Below are 18873 nucleotides of genomic sequence, written 5' to 3'. Positions count from 1 at the left end.
TTTCGGGTAGCCTTCCACAAGCTTCCCACAATAAGTTGGGTGAATTTTGGCCCATTCCTTATGACAGAGCTGGTGTAACTGAGTCAGGTTTGTAGGCCTCCTTGCATGCACACGCTTTTTCAGTTCTGCCCACAAATTGTCTATAAGATTGAGGTCAGGGCTTTGTGATGGCCACTCGAATACCTTGACTTTGTAGTCCTTAAGCCATTTTGCCACAATTTTGGAAGTATGCTTGGGGTCATTGTCCATTTGGAAGATCCATTTGCCACCAAGCTTTAACTTCCTGACTGATGTCTTGAGATGTTGCTTCAATATATCCACATCATTTTCCATCCTCATGATGCCATCTATTTTGTGAAGTGCACCAGTCCCTCCTGCAGCAAAGCCCCCCCCCCACAACATGATGCTGCCACCCCCGTGCTTCACGGTTGGGATGGAGTTCTTTGGCTTGCAAGCGTCCCCCTTTTTCCTCCAAACATAACGATGGTCATTATGGCCAAACAGTTCTATTTTTGTTTCATGAGACCAGAGGACATTTCTCCAAAAAGTACGATCTTTGTCCCCATGTAGAGTTGCAAACCGTAATCTGTTTTTTTTATGACAGTTTTGGAGCAGTGGCTTCTTCCTTGCTGAGCGGACTTTCAGGTTATGTCGATATAGGTCTTGTTTTACTGTGGATATCGATACTTTTGTACCTGTTTCCTTCAGCAACTTCACACGGTTCCTTTACTGTTGTTCTGGGATTGATTTGCACTTATCGCACCAAAGTACATTCATCTCTAGGAGACAGAAGGCGTTTCCTTCCTGAGTATGATGGCTGCGTGGTCCCATGGTGTTTATACTTGCGTACTATTGTTTGTACAGATGAATGTGGTACCTTCAGGCATTTGGAAATTGCTCCCAAGGATGAACTAGGCTTTTTTTCCTGAGGTCTTGGCTGATTTCTTTTGATTTTCCCAATTTGTCAAGCAAAGAGGCACTGAGTTTGAAGGTAGGTGTCACGCCCTGACCGTAGAGAGTGTTTTATGTCTCTATTTTGGTTTGGTCAGGGTGTGATTTGGGTGGGCAGTCTGTTCTATGCAGGAGCAGTCTGTTCCATGCTGCACCTTGGTCCAGTCCTTCAGCCAGCCGTGACAGAACTTCCCACTACCAACAGACCAAGCAGCATGGTAAGGTGGACTCCTGGACATGGGAGGACGTTCTGGACGGCAAGGGAGTCTACACATGGGAGGAGATCCTGGCGGGAAGGGATCGCCTTCCATGGGAACAGGTGGAGGTTGCCGCAGAAAGGAACCAGCGGTATGTGGGAACACGGCTGGCAAGGAAGCCCGAGAGGCAGCCCCCTCCCCCATATTTTTTTTGGGGGGCACACAGGGAGTGTGGCAGAGTCAGGAAACAGACCTGAGCCAACTCCCCGTGCTCCCCGTGCTTACCATGGAGAGCAGGGGACTGGTCAGGCCCCGTGCTATGGGGTGATGCTCACGGTGTCGAACATTCACAGGCCGGTGTGCTCGGTGCCAGCGTCTCGCATTTGCCGGGTGGAAGCTAGCATCCAGCCAGAACGGGTGGGGTCAACTCTGCGCTCGAGACCACCAGTGCGCCTCCACGGCCCAGTGTATCCGGTGCCTCGGCCAAGGAAGAGGCCTCCTGTGTGTCTCCCCAGTCCGGTGAGTCCTGTGTCTCCCTCCTGTCCGGAGCTGCCAGAGTCTCCCTCCTGTCCGGAGCTGCCAGAGTCTCCCTCCTGTCCGGAGCTGCCAGAGTCTCCCTCCTGTCCGGAGCTGCCAGAGTCTCCCTCCTGTCCGGAGCTGCCAGAGTCTCCCTCCTGTCCGGAGCTGCCAGAGTCTCCCTCCTGTCCGGAGCTCCCAGAGCGTTTAATCTCTCTATTTTGGTTTGGTCAGGGTGTGATTTGGGTGGGCAGTCTATGTTCTATGTTCTATGATTTTCTATTTCTATGTGTTTGACCGGGTGTGGTTCTCAATCAGAGGCAGCTGTCTATCGTTGTCTCTGATTGAGAACCATACTTAGGTACCCTTTTCCCCCACCTGTTTTGTGGGAAGTTAACTTTGACTTTGTTCAGGGCACATAGCCCAAAGCTTCATGGTTTGGTTTTGTTCTTTGTTTTGCCGCTGTCATTTTTAATAAAGAGAAAATGTACGCTTACCATGTTGCACCTTGGTCCAGTCCTTCAGCCAACCGTGACAGTAGGCCTTGAAATACATCCACAGGTACACCTCCAATTGACTCAAATGATGTAATTTCGCCTATCAGAAGCTTCTAACGCCATGACATAATTTTCTGGAATTTCCAAGCTGTTTAAAGGCACAGCCAACTTAGTGTATGTAAACTTCTGACCCACTGAAATTGTGATACAGTGAAATAATCTGTCTGTAAAAAATTGTTGGAAAAATGACTTGTGTCATGCAGAAAGTAGATGTCCTAACCGACTTGCCAAAACTATAGTTTGTTAACAAGAAATTTGTGGAGTAGTTGAAAAATGAGTTTTATTGACTCCAACATAAGTGTATGTTTCCCATGCCAATAAAGCCCTAAAATTGAAATTGAATTGATAGGGGAATTAGATTTGGTGGGAGGTGTATGCAGGTCAGATGAGAGAGATAGATGGGTGCAGATAATGAGGCCACTCCTCTCATTGTTTTTGTAACCAGGAAAGAGGGGGAGGGAGAGAGGGGGATGGTACGAGGAGGAGAGGGAGGGAAAACAGGGGGAGAGAGAATAAATGGAGAGAGAGAAGGAGGAAGCTGAGAGAGAGCGATGACGGAGAGTAGGATCGATGGAGAGGGGGATGACACAGAGCAAAGGCTTTGGAGATCTTTGATGCTTAAGGAATACCCTGTGTGTGTGTGTGTGTGTGTGTGTGTGTGTGTGTGTGTGTGTGATTTGAGAGCGTGAGTGTGACAGAGAGCGGTGGAGAGAAGGATGGGTAGAGGGGCTGGGAAACCGCTGCAGTGCATTGTTAGGCAGCTCGTGCACAGGAGAGGGAGACAGAGAGAGAACCCCGATATTACAGCAGTGCAGTTATATCCACAACAATGACAACAATGACAAAGCCCACCACTCAGTCCCCTGCTATTGAACCTCTAATGGTATGGTTACAAGCCACAGCATTCAACACACTGCCCTTCACAGGCTAATGGACAAGAGTACTGCCTGTCAATATGATGCGTCCCTTTCCTATTAGCCTGATTTCCCAATCACCATATCTCTAGCATTTCACTACAGATATAATACAGATATAATACGATTATGGTAATAATAATGTTCACAATGTCAACACATGTTGATGATAATTATAGTAATAATACAAGTTATAGTTATAGCAATAATAATAATATCACTCTTCCATATTTAACTAAAAGCTGTCTCCCTCAGTCATACCAACTTACTAACAGGATCGTATAAGACTCTCACTGCACTGGTAAAGAGAGAGGGAGAGAGACTGAGCGAGCAAGCGCAGAAGAGAGAGAGAGCCAGAGAGGGAGGGAGAGACAGTGTGCAAGAGAGCGAGTGAGAGCGAAGCGAGCAAGAGAGAGAAGCGTGAGATAGAGAGAGAGAATGTATGGTGTCAGGGTAACGCTTCCTTGCTTGTATCCAGGGCCTTTGTGAATACACCATGGGATGCATCGGCTCACGGAGACTCAGTAAGACCTGCTATTCTTCACTTATGGCTGGGGGCTGTGGTTGGGGCTGGGGGCTGCGGCTTGGGTGGGAGAACAGGGGTCCTGCTTGCTGCTGTTCCGTACGGTGTGTGTGTGTGTGTGTGTGTGTGTGTGTGTGTGTGTGGGTGTGTGTGTGTGTGTGTGAATGGGCTGTGAGGACCGGGGGATGAAGAAGGGGGTGGATGGTAACCACATCACCGTTTAGATGGGGCTTGACAATTCACGTTTGGCCAAGATGTCAGCGACAATATGTGTTAAAATGTGCTGCTGTGTGTGTACGTTCCCCCTCCTTCCCTCCCTCTTCTCCTGCCTTGATTTAGGATGATGCCTGGCAGAGTGTATGTGTGTGTGGGAGGGAAAGTGAGAGAAGGATGGAGAGGAAGAGACGGGGGAGGCAGATTGAAAATGCTATGATAGTTGTTGTTCACAGAGAGGGAGAGATAGATAAAGGAAGAGAAGGAGAGGGAGAAAAAAGGGGAATATTATATTGTGTAGTATAGTATTACGTGTATAAATAGAGAGAGAGAGAGAGAGAGAGAGAGAGAGAGAGAGAGAGAGAGAGAGAGAGAGAGAGAGAGAGAGAGAGAGAGAGAGAAAGAAAGATGAGGTGGGCTGGAAGGAGAGAGGTAGGCAGAAAGAGAGAAAGAGAGGAGGTGGGCTGGAGGGAGAGAGGCAGGCAGCGAGAGAGAAAGAGAGATGAGGTGGGATGGAGGGAGAGAGGCAGGCAGCGAGAGAGAAAGAGAGACGAGGTGGGATGGAGGGAGAGAGGCAGGCAGCGAGAGAGAAAGAGAGATGAGGTGGGATGGAGGGAGAGAGGCAGGCAGGCAGAGAGGGAGAGAAAGAGAGATTAGGTGGGCTGGAGGGAGAGAGGCAGGCAGAGAGAGGGAAGACATGCTGAATTGTATTGCAGGCAAAGAGGAGGGAAGATGGAGGGAGGGGTTGAGATGGAGAGGGAGGGGTATATGTGAGGGAAAGAGTGTATGGGATTGCATAGAGTATTTTTTGGTCCTGGACAATACCCATCTGTGACACTTTAGGTAAATCAACGTCAGGACTGCTGAGCAGTCAGGATGGGGTGGGGGGGGGCGGGCGAGGTAGTAAACAATAATGCATACGATTAAAGGTAAACACACCTCAGAAATCATATAATGTATGTACAGAATAAGCATATGTAATTATTAACATGTACAGTCGAGTCTTCAATAGGAAACATCAACAACAAGTGGATTGTGATATGCTACAGAAAAACAGGAGGAAAGTACCTACGTAAAGTGCATTGTGAAATATTTGTCATCCACTTTGTACATTCGCATAATAACGTTCAATACATAATGATTCATGAACACTCAGTACAGCATGATGATGTGGCCGGGGACACGTTGCTTCTTGAATGTCCAATCGCTTGAAAACTCGGACTGTATCAACTGTGGACTACTGAAAAGAATAGCAAAATGTCGTTTTTGAGTGGATTTTCCCTTTTAAGCAAAAACCTCTAGACACAGTGGAGGCTACTTGCTTGAAGATATATTAGTACTGTAGTAGTCTTTCTCAGCACTGAGGTACAGTACCTAGTAGTTTTAAATGGCTGAAGGACACAGGTAGGTTAGAGGTGAACAAGGATGGGATCAATTCCATTTCATTTCAGCATGACATTACTTGAAATCCAGTGAACAAATTTAAAGCTGCCCATTATTATCATTATTTGAACTGCCTGAACTGAAATGGAATTGACCCCAGCTGTGGTATTGAGGTCAGCAATGTGGCATAGTGGTGAGTGAGTGAGTGAGGTGCCCCCCCCCCCCTTTAGAAATAACTGCGAACTAGAGATAACAACACATGAAGTATCCAAAGGATGAAAGACATTGTAGAATGAGTTGATGTCCAGGATGTAAACCAGTTGGCAGCAGGTGTGAGGTGAATAGTGAAGCCATGATAACTGTGTTAAACTAGCGCTATACACATAGAATTAGGAGTTAGAATACTAACTAGTAATTGAATAGGATCTCCATGGATATACAGGCCAGGGCACTTGTTTAGACACGAGTCACACACTGACAGTGAACTAATGGATGGTATTATTACTTATTATTTTGAAATGTCATGCAGACACGGGACAAAGAGTGAATTTGGCATGGTGGTGAATATTGATGTGTTCCACAGCATAGCCTGCAGAGCATTTTAATTGAAGTGAAGATTAAAAGGTTAGAAATACATACTGGAGTGGTACACTTTCTGTGAGTAGTCAGTCCCTAGTGGTTTGATTCTTAAAACAGAATTATTCTTAAAAGTCAAGCATGTTGTAACCATGGCAATGTTTCTGTCCTATGATTTTGACCACCATGGTGACTGAATTTAGGCTAGGGTTCTTCTAAGCTGTTGTTTAACACTTGATTTAGTGAAGAAGTGAGTGTGTGCTGCTGATACTGCAGTGTAAAGAGCTGGAGAGAGCAGCGTGGTGTGTAGGTCCGCCTGCCTGGGTGTGGCAGCAGTGTTTGTCCTGGGTGAGAAGGGGTTTAGTGTCCAGTATTGATCGGCCTCCTCAGCTGCAGTCCTCCCTGCCAACCACAGATCAACAGGAGGAGGCAGAGGAATACAATATCTACACACTGGACTAAGACTAGAGTATCTACACCCTGGAGTAAGACTACAGTATCTACGCCCTGGAGTAAGACTAGAGTATCTACACCCTGGAGTAAGACTAGAGTATCTACACCCTGGAGTAAGACTAGAGTATCTACACCCTGGAGTAAGACTAGAGTATCTACACACTGGAGTAAGACTAGAGTATCTACACCCTGGAGTAAGACTAGAGTATCTACACACTGGAGTAAGACTAGAGTATCTACGCCCTGGAGTAAGACTAGAGTATCTACACACTGGAGTAAGACTAGAGTATCTACGCCCTGGAGTAAGACTAGAGTATCTACACCCTGGAGTAAGACTAGAGTATCTACACCCTGGAGTAAGACTAGAGTATCTACACACTGGAGTAAGACTAGAGTATCTACACCCTGGAGTAAGACTAGAGTATCTACACCCTGGAGTAAGACTAGAGTATCTACACCCTGGAGTAAGACTAGAGTATCTACACCCTGGAGTAAGACTAGAGTATCTACACACTGGAGTAAGACTAGAGTATCTACGCCCTGGAGTAAGACTAGAGTATCTACACCCTGGAGTAAGACTAGAGTATCTACACACTGGAGTAAGACTAGAGTATCTACACACTGGAGTAAGACTAGAGTATCTACGCCCTGGAGTAAGACTAGAGTATCTACACCCTGGAGTAAGACTAGAGTATCTACACCCTGGAGTAAGACTAGAGTATCTACACACTGGAGTAAGACTAGAGTATCTACACCCTGGAGTAAGACTAGAGTATCTACACCCTGGAGTAAGACTAGAGTATCTACACCCTGGAGTAAGACTAGAGTATCTACACCCTGGAGTAAGACTAGAGTATCTACACACTGGAGTAAGACTAGAGTATCTACGCCCTGGAGTAAGACTAGAGTATCTACACCCTGGAGTAAGACTAGAGTATCTACACCCTGGAGTAAGACTAGAGTATCTACACCCTGGAGTAAGACTAGAGTATCTACACCCTGGAGTAAGACTACAGTATCTACGCCCTGGAGTAAGACTAGAGTATCTACACCCTGGAGTAAGACTAGAGTATCTACACCCTGGAGTAAGACTAGAGTATCTACACCCTGGACTAAGACTAGAGTATCTACACCCTGGAGTAAGACTAGAGTATCTACACCCTGGAGTAAGACTAGAGTATCTACACCCTGGAGTAAGACCAGAGTATCTACACACTGGACTAAGACCAGAGTATATACGCCCTGGAGTAAGACTAGAGTATCTACACACTGGACTAAGACCAGAGTATCTACACCCTGGAGTAAGACCAGAGTATCTACACACTGGACTAAGACCAGAGTATCTACACCCTGGAGTAAGACCAGAGTATCTACACCCTGGACTAAGACCAGTGTATCTACACCCTGGAGTAAGACCGGAGTATCTACACACTGGAGTAAGATCAGAGTATCTAAACACTGGACTAAGGCTCATGCAGGTCTGTATGCAATGTCAGTTCTTTAGTAAGCACCTGATAAATAGAAATGCTTCACTATTCTGCACCACCTGTGGTGTTGATAACTACAGTTTACCACATCCCTATACTATACCAAAAGTGGTGTTGATACCTGCAGTATACTACATCACTATTCTCTACCACCAGTGGTGTTAATCCAATAGCACATAACTATACCGTACCACCAGTGGTATTGATACCTATATCACATTAACCACAAGTGGTGTTGATTCCTATACTATACTGTACTGCAAGTGGTGTTGATGCCTACAGTATACATCATCACTATTCTGTACCAACAGTGGTGTTGATAACTATATCACATCACTATTATGTACCACCAGGGGTGTTGATTTTATTTATTTATTTTTATTTTACCTTTATTTAACCAGGTAGGCAAGTTGAGAACAAGTTCTCATTTACAATTGCGACCTGGCCAAGATAAAGCAAAGCAGTTTGACAGATACAACAACACAGAGTTACACATGGAGTAAAACAAACATACAGTCAATAATAAAGTATAAACAAGTCTATATACAATGTGAGCAAATGAGGTGAGAAGGGAGGTAAAGGCAAAAAAAGGCCTTGGTGGCAAGGTAAATACAATATAGCAAGTAAAACACTGGAATGGTAGTTTTGCAATGGAAGAATGTGCAAAGTAGAAATAAAAATAATGGGGTGCAAAGGAGCAAAATAAATAAATAAATTAAATACAGTTGGGAAAGAGGTAGTTGATAGGGCTAAATTATATGTGGGCTATGTACAGGTGCAGTAATCTGTGAGCTGCTCTGACAGTTGGTGCTTAAAGCTAGTGAGGGAGATAAGTGTTTCCAGTGGTGTTGATACCTATACCACATCACTATTATGTACCACCAGGGGTGTTGATTCCTATACCACATCACTATTATGTACCACCAGTGTTGTTGATTCCTACAGTATACCACATCACCAATATGTACTACCAGTGGTGTTGATTCCTATACCACATCACCAATATGTACTACCAGTGGTGTTGATTCCTATACCACATCACTATTATGTACCACCAGTGGTGTTGATACCTACATTATACCACATCACTATACTGTACCACCAGTGGTGTTGATTCCTATACCACATCACTATAATGTACCACCAGGGGTGTTGATTCCTATACCACATCACTATTATGTACCACCAGTGTTGTTGATTCCTACAGTATACCACATCACCAATATGTACTACCAGTGGTGTTGATACCTATATTACATCACTATACAACTAGTGGTGTTGATACCTATACCACATCACTATTATGTACCACCAGGGGTGTTGATTCCTATACCACATCACTATTATGTACCACCAGTGTTGTTGATTCCTACAGTATACCACATCACCAATATGTACTACCAGTGGTGTTGATTCCTATACCACATCACCAATATGTACTACCAGTGGTGTTGATTCCTATACCACATCACCAATATGTACTACCAGTGGTGTTGATACCTATACCACATCACTATTATGTACCACCAGTGGTGTTGATACCTATACCACATCACTATACTGTACCACCAGTGGTGTTGATACCTATACGACATCACTATTATGTACCACCAGTGGTGTTGATACCTATATCACATCACTATATTGTACCACAATTGGTGTTGATACCTATATCACATCACTATACTGTACCACCAGTGGTGTTGATTCCGAAACCAAATCAAAATGTTGTACCTCCCAGTGGTGTTGATACCTATACCACATCACTATTATGTACCACCATTGGTGTTGATACCTATATCACATCACTATACTGTACAACTAGTGGTGTTGATACCTATACCACATCACTATTATGTACCACCAGTGGTGTTGATACCTATATCACATCACTATACTGTACCACCATTGGTGTTGATACCTATACCACATCACTATTATGTACCACCATTGGTGTTGATACCTACATTATACCACATCACTATACTGTACCACCAGTGGTGTTGATTCCTATACCACATCACTATACTGTACCACCAGTGGTGTTGATACCTATACCACAAGTGGTGTTGATACCTACACCACATCACTATAATGTACCACCAGTGGTGTTGATACCTATATCACATCACTATACTGTACCACCATTGGTGTTGATACCTATACCACATCACTATATTGTCCCACCAGTGGTGTTGATACCTATACCACATCACTATTATGTACCACCATTGGTGTTGATACCTACATTATACCACATCACTATACTGTACCACCAGTGGTGTTGATTCCTATACCACATCACTATACTGTACCACCATTGGTGTTGATACCTATACCACATCACTATTATGTACCACCATTGGTGTTGATACCTACATTATACCACATCTCTATACTGTACCACCAGTGGTGTTGATACCTATACCACATTACTATACTGTACCACCATTGGTGTTGATACCTATATCACATCACTATACTGTACAACTAGTGGTGTTGATACCTATACCACATCACTATACTGTACCTCCAGTGGTGTTGATACCTATACCACATCACTATACTGTACCACCATTGGTGTTGATACCTATACCACATCACTATACTGTACCACCAGTGGTGTTGATACCTATACCACATCACTATACTGTACCACCATTGGTGTTGATACCTATATCACATCACTATACTGTACAACTAGTGGTGTTGATACCTATACCACATCACTATTATGTACCACCAGGGGTGTTGATACCTACAGTATACCACATCACTATTATGTACCACCAGTGGTGTTGATACCTATACCACATCACTATACTGTACCACAATTGGTGTTGATACCTATACCACATCACTATACTGTACCTCCAGTGGTGTTGATACCTATACCACATCACTATACTGTACCACCATTGGTGTTGATACCTATACCACATCACTATACTGTACCACCAGTGGTGTTGATACCTATACCACATCACTATACTGTACCACCATTGGTGTTGATACCTATATCACATCACTATACTGTACAACTAGTGGTGTTGATACCTATACCACATCACTATTATGTACCACCAGTGGTGTTGATACCTATATCACATCACTATTATGTACCACCAGGGGTGTTGATACCTACAGTATACCACATCACTATTATGTACCACCAGTGGTGTTGATACCTATACCACATCACTATACTGTACCTCCAGTGGTGTTGATACCTATACCACATCACTATACTGTACCACCATTGGTGTTGATACCTATACCACATCACTATACTGTACCACCAGTGGTGTTGATACCTATACCACATCACTATTATGTACCACCATTGGTGTTGATACCTATATCACATCACTATACTGTACAACTAGTGGTGTTGATACCTATACCACATCACTATTATGTACCACCAGTGGTGTTGATACCTATATCACATCACTATACTGTACCACCATTGGTGTTGATACCTATACCACATCACTATTATGTACCACCATTGGTGTTGATACCTACATTATACCACATCACTATACTGTACCACCAGTGGTGTTGATACCTATACCACATCACTATACTGTACCACCATTGGTGTTGATACCTATACCACATCACTATACTGTACCACCAGTGGTGTTGATACCTATACCACATCACTATTATGTACCACCATTGGTGTTGATACCTATATCACATCACTATACTGTACAACTAGTGGTGTTGATACCTATACCACATCACTATACTGTACCACCAGTGGTGTTGATACCTATACCACATCACTATACTGTACCTCCAGTGGTGTTGATACCTATACCACATCACTATACTGTACCACCATTGGTGTTGATACCTATACCACATCACTATACTGTACCACCAGTGGTGTTGATACCTATACCACATCACTATACTGTACCACCAGTGGTGTTGATACCTATACCACATCACTATTATGTACCACCATTGGTGTTGATACCTATATCACATCACTATACTGTACAACTAGTGGTGTTGATACCTATACCACATCACTATACTGTACCACCAGTGGTGTTGATACCTATACCACATCACTATACTGTACCTCCAGTGGTGTTGATACCTATACCACATCACTATACTGTACCACCATTGGTGTTGATACCTATACCACATCACTATACTGTACCACCAGTGGTGTTGATACCTATACCACATCACTATTATGTACCACCATTGGTGTTGATACCTATATCACATCACTATACTGTACAACTAGTGGTGTTGATACCTATACCACATCACTATTATGTACCACCAGTGGTGTTGATACCTATATCACATCACTATACTGTACCACCAGTGGTGTTGATACCTATACCACATCACTATACTGTACCACAAGTGGTGTTGATACCTACACCACATCACTATAATGTACCACCAGTGGTGTTGATACCTATATCACATCACTATACTGTACCACCATTGGTGTTGATACCTATACCACATCACTATATTGTCCCACCAGTGGTGTTGATACCTATACCACATCACTATTATGTACCACCATTGGTGTTGATACCTACATTATACCACATCACTATACTGTACCACCAGTGGTGTTGATTCCTATACCACATCACTATACTGTACCACCATTGGTGTTGATACCTATACCACATCACTATTATGTACCACCATTGGTGTTGATACCTACATTATACCACATCTCTATACTGTACCACCAGTGGTGTTGATACCTATACCACATCACTATACTGTACCACCATTGGTGTTGATACCTATACCACATCACTATACTGTACCACCAGTGGTGTTGATACCTATACCACATCACTATACTGTACCACCAGTGGTGTTGATACCTATACCACATCACTATTATGTACCACCATTGGTGTTGATACCTATATCACATCACTATACTGTACAACTAGTGGTGTTGATACCTATACCACATCACTATACTGTACCACCAGTGGTGTTGATACCTATACCACATCACTATACTGTACCTCCAGTGGTGTTGATACCTATACCACATCACTATACTGTACCACCATTGGTGTTGATACCTATACCACATCACTATACTGTACCACCAGTGGTGTTGATACCTATACCACATCACTATTATGTACCACCATTGGTGTTGATACCTATATCACATCACTATACTGTACAACTAGTGGTGTTGATACCTATACCACATCACTATTATGTACCACCAGTGGTGTTGATACCTATATCACATCACTATACTGTACCACCAGTGGTGTTGATACCTATACCACATCACTATACTGTACCACAAGTGGTGTTGATACCTACACCACATCACTATAATGTACCACCAGTGGTGTTGATACCTATATCACATCACTATACTGTACCACCATTGGTGTTGATACCTATACCACATCACTATATTGTCCCACCAGTGGTGTTGATACCTATACCACATCACTATTATGTACCACCATTGGTGTTGATACCTACATTATACCACATCACTATACTGTACCACCAGTGGTGTTGATTCCTATACCACATCACTATACTGTACCACCATTGGTGTTGATACCTATACCACATCACTATTATGTACCACCATTGGTGTTGATACCTACATTATACCACATCTCTATACTGTACCACCAGTGGTGTTGATACCTATACCACATCACTATACTGTACCACCATTGGTGTTGATACCTATATCACATCACTATACTGTACAACTAGTGGTGTTGATAGCTATACCACATCACTATACTGTACAACTAGTGGTGTTGATTCCTACATTACACCACATCACTATAATGTACCACCAGTGGTGTTGATACCTATTCCACATCACTATACTGTACCACTAGTGGTGTTGATACCTACATTACACCACATCACTATACTGTACCACAAGTGGTGTTGATACCTATACCACATCACTATACTGTACCACCAGTGGTGTTGATACCTATACCACATCACTATACTGTACCACCAGTGGTGTTGATAGCTATACCACATCACTATACTGTACAACTAGTGGTGTTGATTCCTACATTACACCACATCACTATAATGTACCACCAGTGGTGTTGATACCTATTCCACATCACTATACTGTACAACTAGTGGTGTTGATTCCTACATTACACCACATCACTATTGTCACGACTGCTGCCGAAGTCGTTGCCTCTCCTTGTTCGGGCGGTGCTCGGCGTTCGACGTCACCGGTCTTCTAGCCATCATTGATCCTTTTTTCATTTTCCATTGGTTTTGTCTTGTCTTCCCATACACCTGTTTTCAATCCCATTCATTACCTGTTGTGTATTTAACCCTCTGTTTCCCCTCATGTCTTTGTCAGAGATTGTTTTATTGTCAGTGTAGTGTGATTGTTGTATAGGTGTGCGTCGGGTCCTTGTACCCATGTTTATGTACATTTAGTGTTATGGAGCATACTCCGTGGACTTTATTAAAAGACTCCATTTTACACTCCATTTGACTCTCCTGCGCCTGACTTCCCTGCCACCTATTACATCTACGCATGACAGAATCTCTGACCAAATATATGAAGTCAGCAGGAGAGGACACTATGCCCATGGAGCTGGAGGAACGCGTTCAGGAACAAGCTAGGGAGATTGACGTTATCAGCTCCGTCATGGATCACATTGCCATGAAAATGGATCGCTGGGAGAGACAGGGAGTTTCTCCAGCGCCACCACCACCACAACCGGAATCTCCCGTGAACGATTTTTCCTCTCCGGAATCGAGGATCCATTTATCCCTACCTACGGGATACAACGGAGATACTGCCGGCTGCCAGGGTTTCCTCCTTAAACTGAACTTGTATCTAGCCACGGCCTCCCCAGTACCATCTGACCGTGAGAAGAGTTACGCCCTCGTCTCATGCCTCACCGGGAAAGCCCTGGAATGGGCCAGCGCTGTGTGTAGTAGGGAGGTTGCGGCGCTGGACCATTTTGAGGAGTTCACCCGCCAATTCCGGATAGTATTCGATCACCCACCTGAAGGCAAAGCAGCGGGTGAGCTTCTCTATCATCTGAGGCAGGAGACGAGGAGTGCACAGGATTTTGCCTTGGAGTTTAGGACCTTGGCTGCCGGCGCTGGATGGAGCGACAGGGCCCTGATCGACCATTACCGTTGTAGTCTACGCGAGGACGTCCGTCGGGAGCTGGCCTGTAGAGACACCACCCTCACCTTCGACCAGCTGGTGGACATGTCCATCAGGCTGGACAACATGCTGGCTACTCGTGGACGTCTAGATCGGGGTCTGGTTGTTCCATCCTCCCGCACCCTCTATGGAATTGGGAGGGATGGTGCGCAGGGAGACCGGAGGGGGTTCCCGCTCGAGCACCATTCAAGGTCGCAGAGAGCACACTGCTGGTCGGTGCCGGGTTGGTTCCTCTGGGAATAGAGAGGGCAGGCAGGGCATTCTGGCGTCACCCCAGGTGAGTAGGCACCATTCTCATCCAGAGCCCTCTGCTGCACTAATGTTTGTCTCTGTCTCTTTTCCTGACTTTTCACTGCATTCCCAGTATAAGGCGCTAGTAGATTCGGGTGCGGCTGGAAATTTCATTAATAAAAGTCTAGCTCATAGTTTAGGGATCCCTATTGTTCCTGTGGATATGCCTTTCCCTATTCATGCCGCTTAGATAGTCGACCATTAGGGTCAGGGTTTATCAGGGAGGTAACCGCACCTTTGTGTATGATAACGCAGGAGGGTCACAAGGAGAAGATTAGTCTTTTCCTTATTGATTCTCCTGCGTATTCTGTGGTGCTAGGCCTACCCTGGTTAGTTTGTCATAACCCCACTGTTTCTTGGCCACAGAGGGCTCTCACAGGGTGGTCGCGAGAATGCTCAGGTAGGTGTTTAGGGGTTTCCGTTGGTGCTACTACGGTGGAAAGTCCAGACCAGGTCTCCACCGTGCGCATTCCCCCCGAATATGCCGATTTGGCTCTCGCCTTCTGTAAAAAGAAGGCGACTCAATTACCACCCCATCGACTGGGGGATTGTGCGATAGATTTCCTGGTAGACGCTGCATATCCCAAGAGTCACGTGTATCCCCTGTCGCAAGCGGAGACGGAGGCTATGGAGACATATATCTCTGAATCCCTGCATCAGGGGTTCATTCAGCCATCCATTTCACCCGTCTCTTCGAGTTTCTTTTTTGTGAAAAAAAAAGGATGGCGGTTTACGCCCGTGCGTTGATTATCGAGGTCTTAATAAAATCACAGTGAAATATAGTTACCCGCTACCTCTGATCAATACGATTATTGAGTTAATGCACGGGGCACGTTTTTTCACAAAATTGGATCTCAGGAGTGCGTACAATCTGGTGCGTATTAAGAAGGGTGATGAGTGGAAGACGGCATTTAGCACCACCTCAGGTCATTATGAGTACCTGGTCATGCCATATGGGTTGATGAATGCTCCATCAGTTTTCCAATCATTTGTAGATGAGATCTTCAGGGACCTGCACGGGCAGGGTGTAGTGGTGTATATCGATGATATTCTGATATACTCTGCTACATGCGCAGAGCATGTGTCCCTGGTGCGCAGGGTGCTTGGTCGCCTGTTGGAGCATGATCTATATGTCAAGTCTGAGAAATGCTTGTTTTTCCAACAATCCATCTCCTTCCTAGGGCATCGGATTTCCACTTCAGGAGTGGAGATGGAGAGCGACCGCATTACAGCCGTGCGTAATTGGCCGACTCCAACCACGGTAAAGGAGTTGCAGCGTTTTTTGGGGTTTTCCAATTACTACCGGAGGTTTATCCCGGGTTTTGGTCAGGTGGCAGCTCCCATTACCTCACTGCTAAAGGGGGGCCCGGTGCGCTTGCAGTGGTCGGCTGAGGCGAACAGGGCTTTTGAGCACCTGAAGACTCTGTTTACTTCTGCGCCTGTGCTGGCTCATCCGGATCCCTCTTTGCCATTCATAGTGGAGGTGGACGCATCCGAAGCTGGGATAGGAGCAGTGCTCTCTCAGCGTTCGGGTACGCCACTGAAGCTTCGCCCCTGTGCTTTCTTTTCTAAGAAGCTCAGCCCGGCGGAGCGAAACTATGATGTGGGGAACCGGGAGCTGTTGTAGAAGCTTTGAAGGTGTGGAGGCATTGGCTTGAGGGGGCTAAACACCCTTTTCTCATCTGGACTGACCACTGCAATCTGGAGTATATCCGGCAGGCAAAGAGATTGAATCCTCGCCAGGCAAGGTGGGCCATGTTTTTCACTCGTTTTGTGTTTACTCTTTCTTACAGACCAGGCTCCCAGAACGTTAAGGCAGACGCATTGTCTCGGCTGTATGACACAGAGGAGCGGTCCATGGATCCCACTCCCATACTCCCAGCTTCGTGTTTGGTGGCGCCAGTAGTGTGGGAGCTGGACGCGGACATTGAGCGGGCGTCACGTGCAGAGCCTTCTCCCCCTGAGTGTCCAGCTGGTCGTCTGTACGTTCCGTCTGCTGTACGCGACCGATTGATATATTGGGCTCACACGTCACCCTCCTCTGGTCATCCTGGGATAGGTCGGACGATGCGCTGTCTTGACGGGAGATACTGGTGGCCCACTTTAGCTAAGGACGTGAGGATTTATGTTTCTTCCTGCTCGGTGTGCGCCCAGTGCAAGGCTCCTAGACACCTGCCCAGAGGTAAGCTACAACCTCTACCCGTTCCTCAACGGCCGTGGTCACACCTGTCGGTGGATTTTTTGACCGATCTTCCACCTTCACAGGGTTACACCACGATCCTGGTCGTTGTGGATCGGTTTTCTAAGTCCTGTCGTCTCCTCCCTTTGCCCGGTCTCCCTACGGCCTTACAAACTGCAGAGGCCCTGTTTACACACGTTTTCCGGCACTATGGGGTGCCTGAGGATATAGTGTCTGATCGGGGTCCCCAGTTCACATCAAGGGTCTGGAAGGCGTTCATGGAGCGTCTGGGGATCTCGGTTAGTCTTACCTCAGGTTTTCACCCCGAGAGTAATGGGCAGGTGGAGAGAGTTAACCAGGATGTGGGTAGGTTTCTGCGGTCTTATTGCCAGGATCGGCCGGGGGAGTGGGCGAAGTTCGTGCCCTGGGCAGAGATGGCTCAGAACTCGCTACGTCACTCCTCCACTAACCTTACTCCCTTTCAATGTGTATTAGGGTATCAGCCGGTTCTGGCTCCTTGGCATCAGAGCCAGACCGAGGCCCCTGCGGTGGACAATTGGTTTCGGCACGCTGAGGAGACCTGGGAGGCAGCCCACGTCCACCTTCAGCGTGCCATAAGGCGCCAGAAAATTGGCGCAGACCGTCGCCGCAGTGAGGCCCCAGTGTTCGCACCAGGGGACAGGGTCTGGCTCTCGACCCGAAACCTGCCCCTTCGCCTTCTCTGCCGGAAGCTGGGTCCGCGGTTTGTGGGGCCGTTTAAAGTCCTGAGGAGAGTGAACGAGGTATGTTATAGGTTACAACTACCCACTCATTACCGTATTAACCCCTCGTTCCATGTGTCTCTCCTCAGGCCGATGGTGGCTGGCCCGCTCCAGGAGGCTGAAGTGCGTAATGTTCCTCCGCCTCCTCTAGACATCGAGGGGGTTCCGGCGTACTCTGTTCGATCCATTTTGGATTCGAGACGTCGGGCGAGGGGCCTTCAGTACCTCGTGGACTGGGAGGGGTACGGGCCGGAGGAGAGATGCTGGGTTCCGGTGGAGGACGTGTTAGATCCTTCCATGTTATCAGAATTCCACCGTCTCCATCCGGATCGCCCTGCACCTCGCCTTCCGGGTCGTCCCCGAGGCCGGTGTCGACGCGCAGCTGGAGCCGCGCGTCAGGGGGGGGGGTACTGTCACGACTGCTGCCGAAGTCGTTGCCTCTCCTTGTTCGGGCGGTGCTCGGCGTTCGTCACCGGTCTTCTAGCCATCATTGATCCTTTTTTCATTTTCCATTGGTTTTGTCTTGTCTTCCCATACACCTGTTTTCAATCCCATTCATTACCTGTTGTGTATTTAACCCTCTGTTTCCCCTCATGTCTTTGTCAGAGATTGTTTTATTGTCAGTGTAGTGTGATTGTTGTATAGGTGTGCGTCGGGTC

The 18873-nt window shown here is 46.0% G+C and overlaps 1 protein-coding gene across 4 annotated transcripts in view; it reads left to right on the top strand.

Moving 5' to 3' along the window:
* Window positions 1-3490: 3490 nt before the first annotated feature.
* The window catches only part of fam131bb (family with sequence similarity 131 member Bb), a 45105-nt gene continuing 29722 nt past the window's right edge, over window positions 3491-18873 (top strand). For 2 of the 4 annotated variants that reach the window (XM_021590220.3, XM_036968939.2), the window contains exon 1: window positions 3491-3659. In XM_021590220.3, coding sequence (XP_021445895.1) covers window positions 3632-3659 — 28 coding nt within the window. In that variant the 5' untranslated portion in view covers window positions 3491-3631. The remainder of the gene's footprint in view (window positions 3660-18873) is intronic. The other 2 variants (XM_021590216.3, XM_021590221.3) reach the window with 2 other exon arrangements.

This window comes from Oncorhynchus mykiss, chromosome 3 (assembly GCF_057628025.1).
Source record: "Oncorhynchus mykiss isolate SJ-2025 chromosome 3, ASM5762802v1, whole genome shotgun sequence".
NCBI lineage: Eukaryota > Metazoa > Chordata > Actinopteri > Salmoniformes > Salmonidae > Oncorhynchus > Oncorhynchus mykiss.
This window is presented reverse-complemented; position numbering and strand designations above follow the sequence as displayed.